The sequence below is a fragment of the Grampus griseus genome (assembly GCF_964374135.1).
Source record: "Grampus griseus genome assembly, chromosome: 5".
Classification (NCBI taxonomy): Eukaryota; Metazoa; Chordata; class Mammalia; order Artiodactyla; family Delphinidae; genus Grampus; species Grampus griseus.
This window is the reverse complement of record NC_138998.1, coordinates 32,077,689-32,100,720: the sequence shown is the minus strand read 5'-3', so window position 1 is coordinate 32,100,720 and position 23,032 is coordinate 32,077,689. Positions and strand designations below refer to the sequence as shown.

At 42.1% G+C, this 23,032-nt stretch overlaps 2 protein-coding genes across 6 annotated transcripts in view; one reads left to right on the top strand and one right to left on the bottom strand.

Annotated features, from left to right (window-relative positions):
- Nucleotides 1-6,597: 6,597 nt before the first annotated feature.
- Nucleotides 6,598-13,503, bottom strand: ANAPC13 (anaphase promoting complex subunit 13). The gene is made up of 3 exons (XM_082654283.1): nucleotides 13,460-13,503; nucleotides 12,016-12,141; nucleotides 6,598-8,016 (listed from the first exon to the last, which is right to left on the bottom strand). Exons 2-3 carry the CDS (start codon nucleotides 12,112-12,114, stop codon nucleotides 7,891-7,893), a joined length of 225 nt encoding a protein of 74 aa, XP_082510409.1. The 5' UTR covers nucleotides 12,115-12,141; nucleotides 13,460-13,503; the 3' UTR covers nucleotides 6,598-7,890.
- CEP63 (centrosomal protein 63) overlaps nucleotides 13,431-23,032 on the top strand; it is a 73,723-nt gene continuing 64,121 nt past the window's right edge. For 3 of the 5 annotated variants that reach the window (XM_082654280.1, XM_082654277.1, XM_082654279.1), the window contains exons 1-3: nucleotides 13,564-13,698; nucleotides 19,199-19,267; nucleotides 20,214-20,370. In XM_082654280.1, the coding sequence (XP_082510406.1) occupies nucleotides 13,592-13,698; nucleotides 19,199-19,267; nucleotides 20,214-20,370 (333 nt within the window). In that variant the 5' untranslated portion in view covers nucleotides 13,564-13,591. The other 2 variants (XM_082654281.1, XM_082654278.1) reach the window with 2 other exon arrangements.

The window sequence follows — 23,032 nt, the reverse complement described above, 5'->3', positions numbered from 1 at the left end:
TCCTGGACCGGGGCACGAACCCAGGTCCCCTGAATCGGCAGGCGGACTCTCAACCACTGCACCACCAGGGAAGCCCAGCACTTTCTTTATGACATTGTAATAATCGTTTATGATGCTTCTCTCACCAACTGGTATTTCTCAATGTGTTCACCATCAATATTTTAGAATAATTCTTTACTGCAGTATATTTAACAGCTCTGGCCAAAATACCACTAAATACAGCAGTAGCCTTTGACACCTCCCTTCCCCACCACCCCAGTCACTGTAACACCAAAATTTCTCACATGTTTCCAAACATACCAGCTCTGCCTCTTAGTTGGAAGGAAGTGAGAGAGGGAAGAAAAAACTGGGATAGAATCAGGAATGACAGGATATCATCACTAAGGGACTTTCCCAATTCCCCTTTTCATCTCTAGATGTCCAAAACCAGCGTGTCTTTCTAAGGCTATCTTTTCTGCAAAGCTTTTCTAAATTCCCTCAGCTCTAGACCTATTCCTCTTCTGCCTTCCTTCTTTCATGGCATTATCTTTATATCTCCATCCATCCATCCATCCATCCCTGTGTCTATCTATCCAGAAAGTATTTACTGAGCACTTATAGTACACCAAGCACACTGACCACTTTCTTCTTAGATTATGACTCTTTGCCTAAGTGTCTTACCTGATCTGTTGTAATCTCAGGTAAAATTCCACATCTGATCTACTTCTGCATCTCCCAGAGTGCTTCACACAGAGCTGGTGCTCCTGCTGAACGTCAGTAGAATGAGTTACTGAATGCTGACACAAGTTTTAACGTATGTTCCAAATCTTTATTCAAAGGCAGTGGAAATACTTTTTTTAAAAGCAATGCCATTCTGATTTTCACAATATCTACATTATAATTTTCAAAAGTTACCCATAACCCCAACACTATCCTTTTCCAGAAGAAGATAGAGTAAGATGTGACAATTTCCTTCTTGGCCAGTCTAATCTTGTTCCAAGAGGCAACCACTGCCAATAATTTGCTGTCTTTCCTTCCAGACTTATAAAAACATGTTTATGTACATTCACATACAGATATACCTACATGTACATTTATTATGTTTAAATTAGCACATATGTTAAGAGCTCTATGAAACATGAATTTAGAATAAATTGTGAATTTATGAAGTAAATAAAGATGTCTAATGTAAGTGTATACAGTTCTTTATAACTACAAAACAGTTTTGAATTTATTGTACTCATGTTATTCCCTAACCCTGTGATGTAGGCTCAGAGAGGTTGACAGGCTCCTGGTCACACAGCTGGTAAGTAATAGAGCTAGAACTTGAACCCAGGTGTTTTGCCTTCTAATTCCTTGCTGGTTCTATTATATAAAATAATCCCCGAGGATTTGGGGGGAATAATTATCTACATAATAAAATGGATTATTTTTGCTTTACTTCTGAGTATCAGTGTAGAATTATTTTGGAAACGCTTATTTTATTATATTGAAAACGAATAAAAGCTAATGTCTATCAAGTGCTTCCCACGTGCCAGAAACTGTTCTAAGCACTTTACTTGCATTGTCTCATTTAGTCCTCCAATAAGCCATCACGTAAGCAATATTGTCAACCCAATTTCCAACATGGAAACTCAGGTTCAGAAAGGTAAATAACTTATTTGAGGATGGGCACCAGATGTGCTACGCTGGCTTTTTTTTTTTTTTCCTACGCTGGGTTTGCAACCTAGGTCTTTCTGCCTCCAAAGTCTGTACTTTTAGCCACTATACTTTGCAGCAGCCTATATATGCTTTACTTAGATGTAATTTCATATAAGTAACTATTATGTAAAATAAAACAAGATGCAAATGTGATGTGAGTTCTACTTTAAAGGAATTTGCAACATGAAAGAAGAAAGATAAGTCTAATGTATAGAGGAAGATATTTAGATAAATGCTTGAATAAGAGAAAGGGAGAAAAATAGCAAGAAAGAGAAATAGGAACATACACAGAGAAAGACTGATTCCTTGATTGATTTTAGAGAAAGACTGAAACCTGATGAAAGAGGCAGGAAGCAGTCAATGGGAGGAGGGGGGACCAGAGCCACAGCCCTTCCACTCCTGTCTGAGTCCAGTCCATCAGGAACCCTCCAGTCCGGCCTGGGGTTCATTTTCCTTGTACTCCTGAAGCCTCTGCTGCCTGTACTCCCTGGCTAAGAGCTTGGATTTGTCAGCACTGAATCTCTTAGAAGGCAGTCCTGGCTGAACAGCAGCTGTAAGTGGGGCAGAAGGAGTATCTCCCAACATCTGCATAGCCCTGGGAGTTGAGAGCCTGAGCTGGGAGGAGAGTGGCTGGGAAGGCGAAAGCCAGGAAGATGGGCCTGAAGAGAAGGGCCTCACCAGGTAGGCCTGTTCCCATCTGTCTGGGCTGAGCTGGGGTAGGCTGCGGAGGGTCTTATTGGATGACAGATGTAAGGGTGTCCCCACTGACAAAGAGGCAGGGAAGCTGTCACCTCACTCTTCCTCAAGAAGACCTCACAGTTAGACTGCCTGCCAGTTAGAGTGAGTACCAATCTGTGAGCACGGTGGTGGGGGCAGCGGGTAGTGCTTGAGACTGAGCTGCATGGGCAGAGGTGTCAGGAGAATGGAGGCAGGACCATGGCAAGGGCGGAGGAAAACCTCTTCGGCCTTGGGTGGTGGCGCGACGATAAAGGGGAGCTGAGTCACTAGGGGAGGCATGGAATCACTGGGATGGGTTTATGCATCAACCTCCCTCACTTCCTTTCCAGTCATTTGGCTGTTTTCACATTCTCCACCCTTTGCCAACTCCTCACCTCCCCCATCAAATCTGGTTTGTGTGTGCTGTGTGTGTATGTGTCTTTGGGTGTATTCATGCACAGTTGGCTCTAGGTAAGAATATTAGCTAAAGACAGAGGAAATTGTGACTGATGACTTTGACCTATAAAAGCAGCTTTTTCATATGGCTCAACACAGAAGGGTAAACTAAATAAAAACCTAGGTAGAACGCGTCATGAAGGAATGTGTTGACGGTGTTTCCCAGCTCTGTAGCTGTGCTTCTCCTCTTACTTGGTCAGAGGCTATATTGTGAGCCAGCTGCATTGCCGTACCCAGGGCGACAGAGTACACATCCACATAGTAGTCGGCTGAGCTCCAGATGAAACTTGGGCAAGAACACGCCTGGGATTGGGTGATCATCTCTCTTCAGGTTCTCTCAGCCATCCACAAAAATCTGTCTTGCTGCACTTCTAGCATTTCTATACATACCCCTCACCCCAGGGTCAGCTATCAGGCAGCAAGAATGACAGAGGAGCTCAGGAAACAATTTCAGCAACTGCACTTGTAGGATTTGCTGAGGAGCCAGAATACATTTCAGGACTCCGCAGCAAGCCTGGAGGTCTGCACCAGCTTTTCTCTTCCTTTTCCCGGACCTGCCTGCTTTTCTGTCACCCCAAAGGCCGATACTCATGGTGTCTTGAATTCTCACTAACAAGGTGGAACCCCTACAGATGACTGCCAAGGACCAGCTACAGAATTTACAGAGCCCAGTACAAAATGAAAATGTGGGCCACTTGTTCAAAAATGATTACTGGTTTCAACAGAGCCACAGCAGGGCCTTCTGCGTGCAGGGCCTATATGTCTGCACAGGTTGTGTGCTCACGAAGCCAGTCCTGGTTGGCTCAAGTGCAGAGGCCAAGGCCAGGAAGGCCACAGACGTGAAGTCCTCTCAAGAGATGGCGCAGCTGCTTTTCCCCGCCAGCCCCTAACCTCCCCCAGTACTTCCCAGAGGAGCCCATGGTTGAGGTGCAGCGTGGCAATGGACTGGGGGATGAATTTAACCGTGGCAGGGCCACATCAAGGAGGAAGATTTGGGAAACAAACAGTCTTTCTAGAGTCTAATAGATCATTCCAGGATGGTACCTAACATCTCCAAATAACTTAACACAAAGAGCTGGGAAATGGCATAGTAAAGAATCCCCAGGCCGGACTATGTCTATAAGCTGGGGTCACAGGTGGGCAAAACCCCTGATTCTGGCTACCTTTTTCTGTAACCCAAATTCTGAACTCCCCACACCTTCCATGTGCCCTCTTGGCCCCCCACAGAGCGGGAGTGAGAAGCCCACTAGGTGAGCTGTCCAGTCCATGTGTGGCCAGCCAAAATTCCGGGGACTCACACAAACCCTTACCCAGCACACTGGGAATCCAGATATGCAGAATTGCTCCCAAGCAAAACACCACATTTATTCAGGACCTTGAGTTAGAGTTTACTTAAAGTTCCTCCAGCAATTCTGACTTTCTTAAAGGAATTGAGCGCCTCCTGCTGGGTACTAAGTAGCATTGACATCAAACTGTCAAAGCACCAAAATCTGAAAACACATCTTAGGGATTTGACCTTGTACACAAACCAGTGACAACAACATGACTCATGGTGGTAAAATTATGAGTTATATGAATTATATATAGGTTTGGTAATAGGTTGAATTTTTAAATGTTTCATGACTCCTAGGTTCCTAGTAAAAATTTTTCAGTTTTTTTATCTCAATTGTAAAAGAAGGTAAACATTTGCAAGTTCTAAATGATCCAATAGGATTTTCTTCCCATTTCAGAATGCAGTGGTCACAGAAGGTTTTTCAGGGGACATCACGTGGTCCAGGAAGAGGACACAGATTTTAGGATCAGACAGCCTAGGATGGAACCCATTTACTATCTGAGTGACTTTAACTTGGAATGAATTATTCAATTTTAAGCTGCCATCACTTGATCAATGAGGACAATAATATCCACCTTAAAAAGTGGACATGAGGGCTGGAGGTCACGTGTCTAAAACACAAAGAAGCACTCAGTTAACTGTATTATTGTTACTATATTATTAAGAAGTGGGTTTAAGTTGGACTTCAAAGGATGGGCAGCTCCTGGACCAGATTCTCCATTGCTAGAGGACAGAGGCTGCACCCAGAGTCATGTGTCTGGCTCAGAGAATTTCCCCCTTGGTCACAGGTTAGCACTCACACTGGGAATCCAAGTCTCTTTTGAACCACACAACCACCATCCGGGGTGCTGGCTTCCTGACACACACCTCTCACCTGGCACTTGTGGGCAATGACCTCTAAGGTACTCCAAGTCCCTCTACTGCCACCCCCATATTGCTGGTTCAAGCCATCATCACCCCTCACTTGAGCCAAGGCAAACTCTTCTGTCTTTCCACTTCTGTTCTTACCGGCTCAAACTCAGAGTGACTTAGGTTAAAAAAAAAAGGTTAAAAAAACCAAAACCTGATTAGGCCACTCCTCTACCTCCTCCTGCCTCCCCACCCACCTTGTTCGGGATGCCAGCTCCACCTCTGAGCTTTATGCAATTTGCTCTTGGCCATCAATCCTCACCCACTAATTCTTACCCTGGCTACTCCTACCCATCTGTCAGGTGTTGGCCCACAAACTCAAGGAGGGTACAGGAAATATCATGTTTTCTTATTTTCTTCAGAGCAAATTAAATCTTTTCGGCTCCATTCTGCTGTGCTGCAGCAGAAATTAGATCTGTGGTCCCTGAGGCATCCTTTCCTCTTTCAGGGTCTCACAAGCATTTAGGATTTTCATAAATGAGCTTGAAAATGGGCGAGAACCTCTACTCTCCAGTCCATCTGCGTCCCTGATGCTATCCTCACCGTCAACTCTGAGGGGCCCTTGAAGGAGGTGGTTCCAGTGCTAGGGTGTCATTGCTCAAGCTGGGAGACTCAGGTTGACTTCAGGTTTCCTTTGGGGCACCCCCAAACCACAAGCTTCTGAAGTTCACCATCTCCCTGGGTACCACCAGCCACTGGGGCGCAGACTTCCACTACTCCTAAGAGGCTCCTCCTCTCCCTCCCTCCTCTGCTCCCCAAAAGGGGGTAGGGTTGGTTTTGAGCACATGCTCTCTGCTGTGAACTGGAAGCACTAAGGACCTGGCCACTTCCTTGGACATATTTCTCAATGTGTTCACCATCAATATTTTAGAATAATTCTTTACTGCAGTATATTTAACAGCTCTGGCCAAAATACCACTAAATACAGCAGTAGCCTTTGACACCTCCCTTCCCCACCACCCCAGTCACTGTAACACCAAAATTTCTCACATGTTTCCAAACATACCAGCTCTGCCTCTTAGTTGGAAGGAAGTGAGAGAGGGAAGAAAAAACTGGGATAGAATCAGGAATGACAGGATATCATCACTAAGGGACTTTCCCAATTCCCCTTTTCATCTCTAGATGTCCAAAACCAGCGTGTCTTTCTAAGGCTATCTTTTCTGCAAAGCTTTTCTAAATTCCCTCAGCTCTAGACCTATTCCTCTTCTGCCTTCCTTCTTTCATGGCATTATCTTTATATCTCCATCCATCCATCCATCCATCCCTGTGTCTATCTATCCAGAAAGTATTTACTGAGCACTTATAGTACACCAAGCACACTGACCACTTTCTTCTTAGATTATGACTCTTTGCCTAAGTGTCTTACCTGATCTGTTGTAATCTCAGGTAAAATTCCACATCTGATCTACTTCTGCATCTCCCAGAGTGCTTCACACAGAGCTGGTGCTCCTGCTGAACGTCAGTAGAATGAGTTACTGAATGCTGACACAAGTTTTAACGTATGTTCCAAATCTTTATTCAAAGGCAGTGGAAATACTTTTTTTAAAAGCAATGCCATTCTGATTTTCACAATATCTACATTATAATTTTCAAAAGTTACCCATAACCCCAACACTATCCTTTTCCAGAAGAAGATAGAGTAAGATGTGACAATTTCCTTCTTGGCCAGTCTAATCTTGTTCCAAGAGGCAACCACTGCCAATAATTTGCTGTCTTTCCTTCCAGACTTATAAAAACATGTTTATGTACATTCACATACAGATATACCTACATGTACATTTATTATGTTTAAATTAGCACATATGTTAAGAGCTTGGACTTCCTTGGACAATGGAAAAAATTCAAATACAAAATATTTGAAATTATGTGCTATAAAAGCTACTTATCACAAAGTTTTGCTGTGATTATCTAATCTAAATCAGGTCCCCAGTCATACTCCCTATACCCTGCAATAGTCACTGCTGGGCCCAGATCCCCTTTGCCCCGTCTATCTGTGCACCCATTCCCTGACTGTGTTGGCTGCCAGGAGATACACTGTTCCCTGGAGAGCCCTGGACCCTGGCAATGCCTGGTTATGCCCTCCCTGGGGGACGGAGGGAGGGCAGAGCCAATGGCTGACCGCTGCATACTCAACACGAAGGCCTAGGATCTTGCTTCAAGGTGGGAAGTCACTTGGTAACATCGTGCTCTGTAGCTCCTGTGGGATCAGGCAGAGGCCAGACTCCAGCTGAAGCCACATCTTTGCTCAGGTTCTTCCCCTGCCCTACCCTGCTTCCCTCACAGATTTCTCCTGAAAGCACAATCTCAATAAATTCCTTGCACAAGAAACTGCTTCAGATTTTGCTTCTAGGAACCTAAGGGACATCTCAGATGATTCTCAGAATGGGGGTACATGAGAAGTTAATTCTCATGTCTGGCTTCGTTGTTCTTCACCTTTCCCTCTCATATCTTCAATCACCTGTGTCACAGGACATATATAAGTAGTTGGGAAGTGTTAAGCTCTGACAGTAAAGCAAAATCAGAGTTAAAGGCAAATGTTTAATCAATCATGCTCAAATACGAGCTAGTCAATGAAGAACTTTAGGTTCAAAGGGCCAGATATTCTGCAATCCCAAGAAATCGCCATCAGCTTCCGGTTCGGGTTGAGTATTTCCACATTGCATTTTGTGGCCACAAAATTTGTTGTACATTTTTGAGCATTGATCTAACACTAAAAGACTCAAATTAGGAGGCTGAAAGAAAACATTTTGTATCTGTATTTAAAAAAAATCTGTGGATGAACAAGGAGCCAGGCGTCAGTTTCCAATGGGGGGAACGTTCTCATGGAGGTACTGTAAGGCCAAGTCAGTCCACTTCATTTCTTGTTCTTTAACAGATTCTGTGGTGCCGCCATTGTCCTGTTCAGGTTCAGGAAGCTCATTCTGAAAAGGTACAATGGACATTCAGGACGATGTCACACTCTATGTTTACAAACCCCTTAAAACTCAAAAGCACTTGGAATTAAAAACTGTGAGTTCCTAGAAACAGGCAGCATAGAAGCGTATCCTATGGAAAGAGCTAGAAAATAAAAAATGTGAGGAAACATCACAAGTCTCGCTCAAACGTGCCCCATCCGTCTTCAGCCGGGAGTGATGGCATTATGACTCTGGTACTTGTGTGGCAGGCAGCGTGGCAGAAGGCTCAGGACACAGGCTTCTGGGAGCCACTGGGATCCAAGGCCATGACTCCACCATTTGTTGGGTTACTCAGGCAAGGTATTCAGACCCTTGCAGCCTTTGCTTCCTCTTAGGCAACGAGAGAAAAAAAGTAGTCACCATCTCACAGGACTGCTGTGAGGGCTAAATGAGGAAATGCAGGTCAGGTGCCCAGCACTGCATGGGGTATCCAGTGCAAGGACTGTCATCCTTACTAGCGGCTAGGAACACTGAAAAGAGCCAGTACTAAATCTTTTTTTGGGAAGGCTGCTTTATAGAATACCACACTTGCTGGCATGTTCCTTAAGCACAAGAAAGGTATTCAACAACGATCCTGTATCCAATGTGCCTATATTATAATGGAGGTAGGAGCACTGAAAATGTAACACAATAGATGAGGCTTCCCCCTAGTGGTGGAGCAGGGCAACATAAAACAACATAGCCTACCCGCAACTTTCTTAAAATGGTAAGCCATGGGCCACACTTAGTGTAGAATCTGGGGAATTTTTTTATATATTTCGAGCTTTACTGAGATTTAATTTACATATAACATTGTGTAAGTTTAAAATGTACAATGTGATGATTTGATACACATATATATTGTGAAATGATTACTGCAATAAGGTTAACACATCCATCACCTTGCACAGTTCACCATTTTTTGGCGTGTGGTGAGAAGTTTTTGATAGTTTCCTTGTATTTTAAATTTAAATTTATTACTACTGGAACTCTGTTTCGTACTAGAATTCACTGATACCAATATATTTCTTTTCAGTTATCTGAATTTAGACTTTTTTTGCTGTACGTGGGCCTCTCACTGTTGTGGCCTCTCACTGTTGTGGCCTCTCCCGTTGCAGAGCACAGGCTCCGGACGTGCAGGCTCAGCGGCCATGGCTCACGGGCCCAGCTGCTCCGCGGCATGTGGGATCCTCCTGGACCGGGGCACGAACCCGCTTCCCCTGCATCGGCAGGCGGACTCTCAACCACTGCGCCACCATGGAAGCCCGACTTTTTTTTAAGTGTAGCAAACTGTTATTCAATATCTAGACTTATGATTTCCCACTGGACTCCAATGTGAAGTATATGAATATAATAACTTTTTTCCTTCAAAGTGATGTTCAATATGAATAAAATGATTTAATTACAATATGTACAAGTATGTTTGAATCACATCTTGCTCTACAAATACTCAGATTCAAACATACTTGTACAAATTGAAAGGAACTACCATTTTCTCTAAAGCAATATCGCAAAGAGAAAGTTTTGTTTCAGTAACTACTTACAGTTGACAAAGCATAAACAAGTCCTTGGTTAATCAATTATTTAATTCAGATATTATTTAGTTTCATCTTGTTCTAAAATAACACGTTTTTCATTTGGTCACTATTGTCTCTTGCAATGAATGCCAACATATAAAATTGCATATATGCCTGGAAAACAAACACAAAGTATCATAAAGTATCGTGAACATAACAATCATCTATTGTGGGGTACTGCAAAAATGGCCACAATTCTTTGTAGCCACTCCTATGAAAAGGCACTGTCTATTTTCCCAATCTTGCATTGGGGCTGATCATGTGACTTCTTGGCCTAGGCTCCATGAAGCCTTGCAGTTTCCTCTCATGCTGCTCTTAGAACCCTAAAATGATTGTGAAGTCTGGGCTAATCTGCAGGATCATGAGACTGTGGCCTAGTCAGCTCATCATCCCAGCCTCCAGCCAGCCTGCTGGCCGACTGCAAAACACCACCAAGTCCAGCAGAGATCAACCGAGCTGGCAAAGATCACAAGACTCTCTCAGGTGAATGACAAAATCATGACATAAATAACGGCTGTTTTAAGCCACTATGTTTTGGGGTTATTTGTTAGGCAGCAACAAAAGCTAATGACACAAACATTGCCTTAGAATCACACGTCCTGGGAAAAAACACAGATTAGCAACAGGGCCAGGCTACAACTTGGAAGTCAGCATGGAAATCTTCCTCTCCCTCAACCCCTTCCACACAAATGGTCCCCAAATCCTACTATTAGTATGTCCAGAATTCAGCAATTCCCCTCCACTTTCTTGCTTTTGTTTAGGTCCTCCTCCCTTGTCTAGACACTGCATTAGCTTTCTAATTGGTCTCTTTGCCCTGTCACTGGCCCCTTTCTCCTTGACACACGTTCTCTAACAATGCTGCTAAACTGATTTTCTAATATATTTGAGCATGGCAGATCTCTACTTTGAAGATCACTCACTCCTGGATATCCTCAGGATGAGGGCTAAGCATGGCATCAAATGCTCCTCTCAAAATTGGGTCCAAGACCAACTTTTCTCCCTACCTTTTATGAGAAGTATATCCTCCATCCACACTGAATTGCCTCACCAGCTCGAAAGCAGTTTAAAACTCTGAGCCTTTGCACATCTGTCCCCTCTGCTGGTTGGCCCCTGTCTACCCTCACTAAACCTCTTTTCCTCCCTACGACCAGCTTAAATGTGATTTATCTCTCTTAAGTCTTTCCTGATGCCCACCAGGCAATCAGCCACTTCTTACACTACATAGCTGTTCACAACCCTCACTTAGAACACTTACTATTACAATTATTTATTGATATATGTTGCCTCTCTAGACTCCGAGGGGCAGAAACTGTACTTATGTTTACCAAGTCTTAAGGCACATAGTAGGCTTCAAGAATTGCTTGCGGAATGAAAGAACCACCACCGGACAGGATCTGGAGCCTCACAGACTTCGGTGTGAAGTCTAACTTATTGGCTACCAACCTTTGGGCAAGTTCCCCTCTTTGATTCTGTTTCCTTCCTATACAGTGGGCAGAACACAACCACCCTTGAAGGATGTCTTAAGGATACAGATAATGTATGTCAGATTTCAACCTTGGTCTATGACACAAAACAGGTATTCAATAAGTGGAACTATAATTCTCATTATGCTCTTTTGATTATTTTTCTAAACTTGAACTAAGCTGTTACTTGTTATTTGCTATGTTTATTACTCACTGAACATATTACCTCCTATTCTTAGATGAAAATGTAAATGGCAGCAGCACATGGTCTGCCTGCAAGCTCTATTTTATTAATGGCTCTTTGCAATTGGCAGGCTCTAAAGAAAAACAGTCTCTGTTCTCCTTGCTAGTCCTCTGTGACATAAATAGGATTTTTAATAAATATTTATTCAAGCAAAATGTTTAGGTCACTTATTACATTAGGTTTAACAAACTCATTGCAGGAGAATTTTCCAGAGGTCAGGAAAGAAAAGAGCGTGATGGTCTAAATGCAAAAGAAGAAAAGCCAGTTCTCTTCCAAATATTTTCCAGGGAACCTAGAATAGGTATGTGTTCCAAAAATGTGAGTTTCTAAAAATGTCAACTGACAAACCACAGGTAGAGAAGAAATAAAGTGCATATGCCACTGCTTCTTATTCCCCCTCATTGTGTGCATTAAACTTTCATCATCTGGTTTACTAGCTTTGGTGTGGTAGACAGAACATGGCACAGGAGACCTGGGTTCTAGTTCTGGAATGACCCCCTAACTGAGCTGGTCACGTCAGCCCTCTGAACCACATTTCTCTTCAAAGTCAAGCTAAATGTTCTCCAGAAGCTTCTAGAGTTAGAGGACTCCACAGCTTTGATTTCTTTGCCTTACTAGTTTATTTGTCTTGATATCCTACCCCTACTAGGGTCTACCAGATCATACCTTTAACCTATCACCCTCAGCACAAATTACAGCCTACCAGTGGTATTGCAACATCCTCATAAGGCAGCTTGTCTTCTCGCCAAGCATCGTCAATCAAATCCAAGATCCTTCCATCTCTCTGTACCTCACTGTCCATTCTCCTGCAGCTTTGATCTTGCCAGATCTGTAAGCCAAAAAGATTATTTCTTAAACATGAAGACTGAGGAGATGATGTAATCTAGCAGTAGGGTTCTCCAGGCTTTTTAGCCTGGATGTGAATTGTGGCATGATATCACCCTGGGAAAGACTCATCTCATCTGGGTCAGGTTGCAGTTTATTTATAAGACGATAGTCCCTCCCAGCTGATTTTCCCGGTCACACACAGATTCCACCTTTCTGTAAAGTTTTCTCAGATCACTCCAGCTTCAGCACGCATTCTGCCCTTGACCGGTTCTTTCTTGTCCTTATGATCCACTAAACAAGTTAGGTTGGCTATATGACTGATTGCTCAGGCATTACTGTTTCCAATTGCTGTGTGTAAAATTTGTATCAATGACTCAGCATAGCCTTCCCCAATCTGGCCTCAATCTTTTCCCACCTGTCCCTCTTCCAAACACCTCTAACCCTGTCATACTTTCCAACCTTTGCACTTAAAGGTCTTTTTGCCCCATCACTAACACCTACTCTTCCTTCCAAACTCAAAGTTGGGCGTCAGCTCATCGGGGTCAATATCCCATTTCCAGAATTAGGCGCTAAGGTGCCTTCACTCTTCAGGAGCTGGAAGGGTGGATAGCATAAGGCGTGCAATGACCAGGACACGGCCACCATCCCAAGCACTTTGCCACACTTGCCAGAACAAGCCATTACACTTTCCTGAACAAAATTTTTTTTACACGTGTGACTATTCCAATGCTTGGAGTGCACAATCTTGTTCCTTTTTTCCCTAGCTAACCCTCAGTCAGTCTAAAAACTTAGCTCCGAGGTCGCCTCCTGCAGGAACTTTCTCTAAGCGCCAAGGAGAACGCGGTCCCCGCCCCTCCGCGGGCCCCATAGCTCCCTGGGCGCAGTGAATGGTCCCCATCGGGAGCTTGTTACATTGCCCGTCACAGGGTCTTCCCAGACAGGCGGTGCGTACGTTCCCCGGGGCAGGGCAGTTTTATCCATCTCTGTTTTAGAGCTCTGCAAACGTGTAGTTACAGTAGCAAAGCTAGAACTCCTTTTCCCGCGCTAAAAATGACCCTCGCAGGCCACCGCCATCCGTACAGGTGTGGGAGGCGGCCCCACAGCCGCGGCTTCCGGCCCGAGGCAGGATATACCAAATGCGGCAGCGGGGGAGGCCCAGGACCGCCGCGCAAGTCCCTTTCCACCCCTCCCGAAGTGCGGTGAAGGGAGTGGTTATGAGGATGAGGTTAAGAGAACGGCCTCGGCCAAGAGGAGCAGCATAAGTCCGAACGCACCCCCGCTTCTCCAAGACCTAGGCTAGGGGCGCGGGAAACCCTTACCAGCAACCGGCCCAGCGCAGCGCCCGCCTCCAGCGGACCACGCCCTCAGTGTCACGTGACCGGCACGGTCTTCTCTCCGATCCCCAGATATGGGTGAGCCCATTTGCAGGCGCGGAGGGGGAGTCAGGGAGGATGTTGCTTCAATTAAAAGTGAGGGGGCAGTGGGCGGAACGAACGTGCAGACGACTGTGGCTGGACGTTAGGTTGGCGGTGACGCGCGTGCGCACCCCCGGCGGGAGGTAACGGCGGGAAGCTTCGGGGGCGCGCTCGCGGCATCCCCGTAACAGCATGTGGGAACGTCGGACGAGAGAGGCGCGGCAGTGTCCACAGGCAGCTCTGGCTGCGGTGGGGCCGCGGCCAGTGCGGTCGTATGGCCTGGGGCCGGCTTCCTCAGCGGCCCGCTGGCCTCCAGGCTCGCCCCCGCCGGCCTGGGTCCGCCCCGGCGCCCCACCCCTCGGCCTCACAGCGGAGGCTCTGCGGACCCGCGAAGCCAGATATGGCCTCCCCCAGCGCACTGTTCGGGCCAGCCACGTGGTCAGCCCTTCCCCGGAGGCCGGGCCGGCGGGAGGGCTGCGGGTTGGGCGAGCTGCTCATCTTCCCCGAGCGGAGTCGGCCGCGGGCCAGTCTTCCACTTCAGGGGAGGGACCCCCGGCCCAGCCCTCCCGCCTGGGCCGCCTCATCTGGTTAGCTTCCTAACATTGTTGAGACTTAGGTCTTTGATGGCAGGTGATAGCGGTTCATTTATGGGTGGGAAGTTTAGCAAGTTGTAAAAAGTGAGTTGATTTAAAAACCTTAATGTTAGTACATTAGGTACTGAAATGTGGCAGAAATCATGAAGGACTGAAGTTGGGGAACCCTGAACTTTTGGATTGCTCCATTCAAATCAGGGATGGGAAATAGATAATGAAGTAAGGGAATAAAAGGAACGGGTTCTTAGAATACTTTAATCATGAAGGTATTTGAAGGCAGTAAATCTCGGCTCATAATGTGTTGTTTTGTTTTTTTAATGATTTACAACATCAGGGTAAAGATGAGCTTGCTCTCAGCGACTAGTCATCGTTTACAGTTAACAGCACTCTTACTTGCAGAGTAGTATTCCTTGAGCCTTACAGACGATTCCTAAGCCAGTCTTAAATTTTTTTTTCTTCCTTTAATAAAAGTATTGTAGGATCTGTGCCCTGTACTTATACAGTTCCCCACATGCTTGCATTTAATTTTATTTTCTAGATACGAAGAGGAAATCATAAGGATCGTTAACTACATGTTACCTTCAAATATTTTTATTTATATTGATCATAGCTGTAGCTTAATGATATAACAAAGGGTATGTATTTTCTTATTTGGAATGCAGTATCATCTTTAGATTGATTTTTATCCTGAGCTTCTTGCCTTTTGACTATATCATTACCAGTGATCAGTATGGTAAGAATGACTGAAATTAAAGTGGGTTAGATATTTATAAACATTCAGTTACACTGCTCTTTAAAATGTATTCAGGTTTTAACAATTATTTGTAGTTATTGTATATGTTAATTGTACTGATGCCACTTGTCTCCCATTAAAAGGTAGAACACCTTTGCTTGTTCCTTCCTGTTCTCACTTATGTAGTAGTGGTGGCAGATGGTGACAGTGTCAGTGGTCCACTTTATCAGAGCTTCCTACTTTTAAACATATGTCAACTTGATTTGAAATTCAGCTAAAGCCAACATTGACCTGGGCTTCAGGAATTGAATTTTCGGTTTTTATGTTACTTTGGGTTTTCTTTCTTCAAGAACTAAGTTTGTGTTTTCAGTTTTACAAAACCACAGTATTGTCATCACATCTATGAAAATTAATAAAAATCCCATAATGTCAATATTCAGTCTGGGTTCAGGTTTCCCCACCTGTCCCATACATGTATTTTTATAAGTAGCTTGTTTGGATCAAAATCTCATAGAGATCCACGTGTTGCATTGAGTTGATAACACCTTTTCAGTCTTTTTTAATATAGCAGTTTCATTGCATCTCTTTTTTCCCTTAACATTTTAGATTTAGTTGATTGCATCCACATGGTATCCTTTAACTTGTACATCTATTCCCTTTATTCCCTCTAAACTGGTAGTAAGGTCTAGAAATGCACTGTCCAATATAGTAGCTATCAGCCATTGGTGGCTATTTAAATGAATTAAAATGAAATAAAGCTAAAAATTTCAGTTCCCTAGCTGCATTGGCAACATTTCAAGGGCCCAATAGTTTGGTGTATATGTAAAATATTTCCATAATTGCATAAAGTTCTGTTGAACAGCACTGGTCTAGAAGATTGATCAGATTCAACCTTGACTTTTTTTGTGGGGGTGAGGGCAGGGCAAAATTTCATCGGTGGTGCAAAACACTCCAGAGAGGCACATGATGTCTTGAGTTTTCTCTGTGTGATTTTAAAATTGAGCATCTTAGTGGGTTCAGGTGTTGTCAGCCCAGTCCATCCATCATGAAATTCTCCATGAGCCTTTCACTTAATGGTGAGATCCTTTCATGGATTTAGGTTGCCTGTATCCACTATTGCATCGGCGGTTGCAATATGGTGATTTTCTGATTCTGTCATTCCTCAGCATTTATTAGCTGGAAATTTTTTATGAATAAGAACTTTTTACTTCACCAGCTATTTGACTACCCCACCAGCTATTTGAAATAGTTTGTATAGGAAAGGCAAGAAAAATGCTTAATTCTTTCCCTCTATTTTCAGAGCACAGTAATGAGTTGGTGGCCTGGCAACCTCAAAGGTAACCATGAGGGTTTTGCCATTTTTTTTTTATCATCATGAAATTATAGACTTAAATATATTTAAACTGTTTCAACCTACTGCAGTCTTTTTTTTGGGGGGGGTACTCAAGTTGTCCTTTTGTTGGCGAGTGGCAGCCTATTTAAGTTGGCTTCTGTCCACTTTGATATGACCAGTAATCTTTGAGAGTTTCCTTATTTTCTGGTAAAACATGTTCCTGGCTCATTTAAACATTTCTGGCCACCAAGAAGCCCTGGTTCCTTTCAGTGGGAGATGGTGTTTAGAGACCAGTCTGGGTGCTGAAGGTACTCTTGCTACTAGACTGGTCACTGGTTTTAGGATTTACAGTGGCCAAAGTTAGGAAATACGTACATTTTTTAAAAAGAGAAATATCCAGAATTCACAGTGATATTTCCAATTTAATTTCATAGTTTTTTTTAAACACTTGATTTTATATTTGTATCTTTTTCTCTTTTGCCTATTAACATACTTTTTCTGTATTATATATAATGCTTTCAAATTAATGATACCAATTTTGCTATTAATAATATGATTCCTGAGTGATGTTTAGGGTTTCTCTATAGTACGTTTTTGTCCTTAGTATATATCCCAGTTGGAATATGTACAGTAAAATTGTTGCATTTTAAAACCAATGAAACAATTTGTTATATGGTAAGGGTGCCAACTTGATATCTAATTGATAGTTGATTTATTTCATTTTGTTTCCAATATTTTTTTTTTTTTTTTTTTTTTTTTTGCGGTACACGGGCCTCTCACTGTTGTGGCCTCTCCCGTTGTGGAGCACAGGCTCCGGACGCGCAGGCTCAGCGGCCATGGCTCATGGGCCCAGCCGCTTCGCGGCATGTGGGATCTTCCCGGAACGGGGCATGAACCTGTGTCCCTTGCATTGGCAGGCGGACTCTCAACCACTGCGCCACCAGGCAAGCCCCTCCCACCTTTTATTTAAAAAACAGAGATCTCCTTAACTAAGTCTTACACCATCATTTTAATTTCTGAAATGGCTATTTTCCCCTATGTGGACTATTTTCACTGTTGTGCTACTGCCACCTGGTGGCCATGGTGGTGACATCATAGTTAAGTTTGTATATTTTTTCCTGTGTCCAGACTTTTCAATTTGGTTTGATTTTGTTTATGCCAAGAACACATTATTAAATAAAAACAAGATATGCTGATGTATTTTAAGATCTGGAATACTGTAAAATATATAAAGTTTGCACATTGGCTGGAACTTAGGAGTCACATTGCCTAGGTTTGAATCTTAGGACTGTGGTTTGTAGTTTACCATAATCAAGTTATTTAACCTTCTGAGCCTCAGTTTCCTCAAAGTAATAGTAGGTATGTTTTAAAATTGTTATGAAGATTGAATCTGACAATATAGACAGGCAGAACAGTTGAACATTCAATGACTTTTAGCTTCTATTATAAATATTCCTAATTACTAAATAATATCATCCAGAAAATATATTAATGTATTGTATGTTACTAAATCTGTTTCTAATATATATTACTAAATGTATTTTTTAAGAATAACATGACCTAAAGGAGTATAATTTTACTAATGATGGTTTTGAATAACTGTAGTAGCTCTGTCCTTAGGAAGAGCACTTTCCAACGTATTTAATAAATATCCATGTAGAGTTGTCAGGAGCATGCATGGTGCAGAATATATGTAATTGGCTATTAGAATCCCATTAAAAAGCTGGAAGAAACCTTGGAGATTATATAGATCATGCTTCTTACTTTATAGAGGCAAAAACTGAAGTCCAAGGACACAAAGCTACTTAGTTGCAGAGCAGGACTCTATCCTGGGTTTCCATATACATGGTACTGTGTGAACTGTGTACTGCCTCTCAGTTCCCTAGAGTGGATCAAAACACAGAATCTGCGTCCTCTTGTAATTGACTGTATCATTGTTTGAAAGAAAGTGGAATAGACCATGAAAACATTTTTCTTTAGGTTTTTATTTTGTCTAATGTTGGTGTAATACAAAGGATAAACCAGCTGGAAAGAAATCCTCTCTGCCATATGTGTGCATGAACAGTTATTTAGTACTCCTGTTAGTAACTTTAGAAATAGATGCAAATAACGTGTAGTGGTTGTATTTTCCAGTCTTCTCATTCTCCTGTGTCTCTGTTTTATCTCCCTTCCCTTCTTTCTCTGCTAGACTCTTCTCTGTAGTTCTCCAGCTATGACCAGTTTGCATAGGGGGATAGGTGAAAAGGGAGGGGAATTGAGATACATTCAGCCAAAAGCATTCAGCACAGGCCAGGCTGAAATGCTACTCTAAGCCCTGGAGCTGCAGGTGTGAAAAAAACTGGTTTTCTACCCTTGACGGTTGAATAGTAGGGGGAAAAGGTGTGCAAAAGGACATTTCCAGGGTGGTGTAACTCCTATGAAAGAACCTGTTAAGGACTGGGAGCTATGAAGTGCAGAGGAGGGAGGGCCCACGAAGCTGCCTCTTAGGTGAGGGAAGGTGTTCTAGGAGCTTCATGGGCCTGTCATCTAGCCGGTGAGTAGGATCTCCCATGATGGGCCAAGAAGTTGAAGCGCAGGGCGTTTAACCTTTTTACAATATCTCTTTAAAAGAAGCTACACGTTTCCTCTGACCTCTCAATTTGTTAGTGTCAGTGTTCCTCTGTTGCTAGCACCCCATCTCCACCCAGGCCCACTCTTACATGAGGAAGTAGGGACGTGACAGTGAGGTATTTGATTTCAATTGTGCAGGGGGAGTGTCAGTGGCAATTCAGATCATTTTAAATTGTTTTGTTTTAGTCTGAAATGTATTTGGTTCTAGTATTTCTTGAAGAGATATTCCTTGACTGCTTCTACAGTCATCTTAAGAAGTGCTGCATTTTCTCATTGTTATTTGTATGCTTTCATTCACATTCTTAAGTTTGTAAGTTGGAATGTTAGAACATAAAAAATGAATTTTCTCCTGACAGAGTTCTTTGCTTTCCCAGTTGCCAAAACAAAGGGGATTTGGCGATGGAGGCTTTGTTGGAAGGAATACAAAATCGGGGACATGATGGGTAAGTTTACTTTGACCTTAAGCTTCTCACTGAGTTTAAAAAGCATGTCTGAGTTATGCCTCTGACCATTTTGTGCTTTGGGTACAGAAGCAGAAGTGTGACCAAAATCTAAACTGATCCATGTCGTGTTTGTGGACAGTCTCTCTCCTTGGGGTGTTTCCCTCATCTCAGCAGTGTGAAGCTGGATGCTTACTATCATCCCAGTTAAATTTTCTGCTTTTAAAAAGCAAAAGGCTATAGAGGTTTTGTGACACTAAGAACAAATGCTTTTTTTTAAAAAAGTATTTAAACCTTAGGAGTTATCTCTCTGTGGCCATTCCCGGAAATCTCTGAATCCAGTACATCTGTGTCCACTTCTGTTTCTACCTTTGTAACATTTGGCATCTCCAGAAACATTGAATGACATCAGTAAGTTTACAACAATAAGATAGGATGTGGTAAGTTTCTAATAATAAGTTGGGAAGAAATAGTTGGAATAAATTTGGCTCAAGGATGGAGGTTCTTAAAACAGCTCTTAAAATTGTATTGTCATTTTCCCAATAGCCTACTTGTTTCCAAAGCTTTTTATTTTGTTTGACTAGCTGAGAATGTGACATATGCTTGCCTGGATTCTTCCTGAAAGCTTCCCTAATATGTTACAGAAGAGCTAGTTGTTGGTTGTGGAAGTCTCACTCACAGACTAGGCTTCAAACATAAACCTTGCGTTTGACCAGTTGACTTAGGCTTTAGGTCGGCTACTGTAGGAAGACAAACTTCCGTGGAATAAGTGATCATCTTAAGTGAGCATTAAAAGGAAAAGCTCAGAGATCCTGTTCTCTGCTTCTGATTATTTGTTGACACTGTTCCACTTCAGGTAGCTTTACATCTGCTATATTTTTACATGTGAAAGATGAAAAGCCACTTGGAGATATGTTCTATGTTCTTAAGGGTCTGTCCTTATTTATAGGGGATTTTTGACATCCTGTGAAGCAGAACTACAGGAGCTCATGAAACAGATTGACATAATGGTAGCTCATAAAAAATCTGAGTGGGAAGGACAGACACATGTTCTAGAAACTTGCTTGGACAACCGTGAACGGGAACTTAAGGCTCTCAGGAGTCAGGTGGGTATGAAACACAAAGAGGTAAAGCAGATGATTTGCTACTCTTTTTGATATTTTCACCTTACCTTTTATAATAAATATGTTTCTTAAATATTTGTTGAAGAAAGCATTTAAAAAATTTTGAATTCAATTTATTTAAAACAAAACACAGTTCACCCATTTCTCCCATCCCCTGATCCAAGCCTTGTCTCTTGCAGCCACCAATCTGTTCTCTATACCTATGAGCTTATTTTTTGTTTGTTTCTGTAGATTCTACATGTAAGGGAGATCATACAATATTTGTCTTTCTTTGTCTGAATTATTTCAGTTAGCATAATGCCTTCAAGGTCTATCCATGCTGTGGCATATGGCAACTTTTTTTATGGCTGAATAATATTCTTTATATATGTGTATGTGTACCGCAGTTTCTTTTTTTTTAAAATAAATTTATTTATTTATTTATTTTATTTTTGGCTGTGTTGGGTCTTTGTTTCTGTGTGAGGGCTTTCTCTAGTTGCGGCAAGCGGGAGCCACTCTTCATCACGGTGCGCGGGCCTCTCACTGTCGCGGCCTCTCTTGTTGCGGAGCACAGGCTCCAGATTCGCAGGCTCAGTAGTTGTGGCTCACGGGCCCAGTTGCTCCATGGCATGTGGGATCTTCCCAGACCAGGGCTCAAACCCGTGTTCCCTGCACTGGCAGGCAGACTCTCAACCACTGCGCCACCAGGGAAGCCCCCCACAGTTTCTTTATCCATTCATTCATCAATAGATACTTAGGTTGTTTCTAAGTATCTTTGTTATTGTAAATGAAGCTGCAGTGAACAGGGGGGTGCATATATCTTTTTGAATTAATTTTTTTTTTTGTTTTCTTCAGGTAAATACCCAGAGTGGAATTACTGGATCATATGGTAGTTCTATTTTTAATTTTTTGAGGCATCTCCATACTATTTTCCATAATGGTTGCACCAACTTAACATTCTCAACCAAGTGTACAAGGGTTCCCTTTTGTTCACACCCTTGCCAACACTTGTTATTTGTTGTCTTTTTGATACTAGCCATTCTGCAAGGTGTGAGTTGATATCTCTGTGGTTTTGATATGCATTTCCCTGATGATTAGTGATGTTGACCATCTTTTTCATGTACCTGTTGGTCATCTGTATGTCTTCTTTGGAAAAATGTCTGTTTGGATCTTCTGTCCATTTTTTCAGTGGATAGTTTGTTTTTTTGCTATTGAATTGTAAAAGTTCTTTGTATATTTTGGATATCAGCCCCTTGTCAGATACATGATGTGCAGTTATTTTCTCCCATTCAGTAAGTTGCCTTTTCATGTTGTTAATGATTTACTTTGCTGTGTAGAAGCTTTTTAGCTTGATGTAGTCCCACTTATGCAGTTTTGCTTTTGCTGCTTTTACTTTTTTTGCATTTGCTTTTGGTGCAGATTCAAAACATCATCCCTAAGACCTATATCAAGGAGCTTACTGCCTATGTTTTCTTCTAGGAGTTTTATGGTTTCAGGTCTTATGTTCAAGTCTTTAATCCATTTTGAGTTAATTTTTGTGAATGGTGTAAGATAGTGGTCCAGCTTCATTCACTTGCATGTGGCTGTCCAGTTTTCCCAACATCATTTATTGAAGAAACTGTCCTTTCCCCATCGTATATTCTTAAATTAATTGACCATATATGTGTGGGTTTATTTCTGTGATCTCTATTCTCTGTTCTGTTCTATCGATCTAAGTCTCTGTTTTTATGCCAATACAGTACCATTTGTATGTAATAATAGCCTTATAATATACTTTGAAGTTAGGGAGTGTGGTGCCTCCAGCTTTGTTCTTTCTCAAGATTGCTTTGGCTATTCAGTTCCATGCAAGTTTTAGGATTTTTTGTTTTATTTGTATGAGAAATGCCATTGGAATTTTGATAGGGATTGCACTGAATCTGTAGATTGCTTTGGATAGTATGGCAGTTTTAACAATATTGATTCTCTCAATCCATGAGCATAGAATATCTTTCCACTTATTTGTGTCTTTTTCAGTTTCTTTCATTAATGTCTCGTAGTTTTCAGTTTACAGATCTTTCACCTCCTTGGTTAAATTTATTCCTAGGTATTTTATTCTTTTTGATGCAGTTGTATATGGGATTGTTTTCTTAATTTCTCTTTTTGATAGTTAGTTATTATTTTTAAAAAATAGATTTTTGTGTATTCATATCGTATCCAGTAACTTTATTGAATTCATTTATTAATTCTGTTAGTTTGTGATATAGAGTCTTTAGGGTTTCCTAGCTATTTTCATGTGATCTGCAAACAGTGAGTTTTACTTCTGCCTTTTCAATTTGGATGCCTTTTATTTCTTTTTCTTGCCTAACTATTCTGGCTGGTATTTCCAATACTATGTTGAATAAAAGTGGTAAGAGTGGACATCCTTGTCCTGTTCCTAACCTTAGAGGAAAAGCTTTGAGCTTTTCAACATTGAGTATGATTTAGCTGTAGGCTTGTCATATATGACCTTAACTATGTTGAGGTATGTTTCCTCTATACCTGCTTTTTTGAGAGATTTGAGATTTTATTATAAATGGATTTAAATTTTGTCATATGCTTTTTATGCATCTGTTGAGATGATCATATGATTTTTGTCTTCATTTTGTTAATGAGGTGTATCACACTGACTGATTTACAGATATTGGAC

Bases quoted from the DNA above. Each gene is read 5' to 3' on its own strand.
- ANAPC13 (XM_082654283.1), bottom strand. From the start codon at position 12,114: ATGGACAGTGAGGTACAGAGAGATGGAAGGATCTTGGATTTGATTGAC. The intron at 8,017-12,015 runs GTAGGCTGTAAT...GTACCTTTTCAG, and splicing joins AGGATGTTGCAATACCACTG to AATGAGCTTCCTGAACCTGA.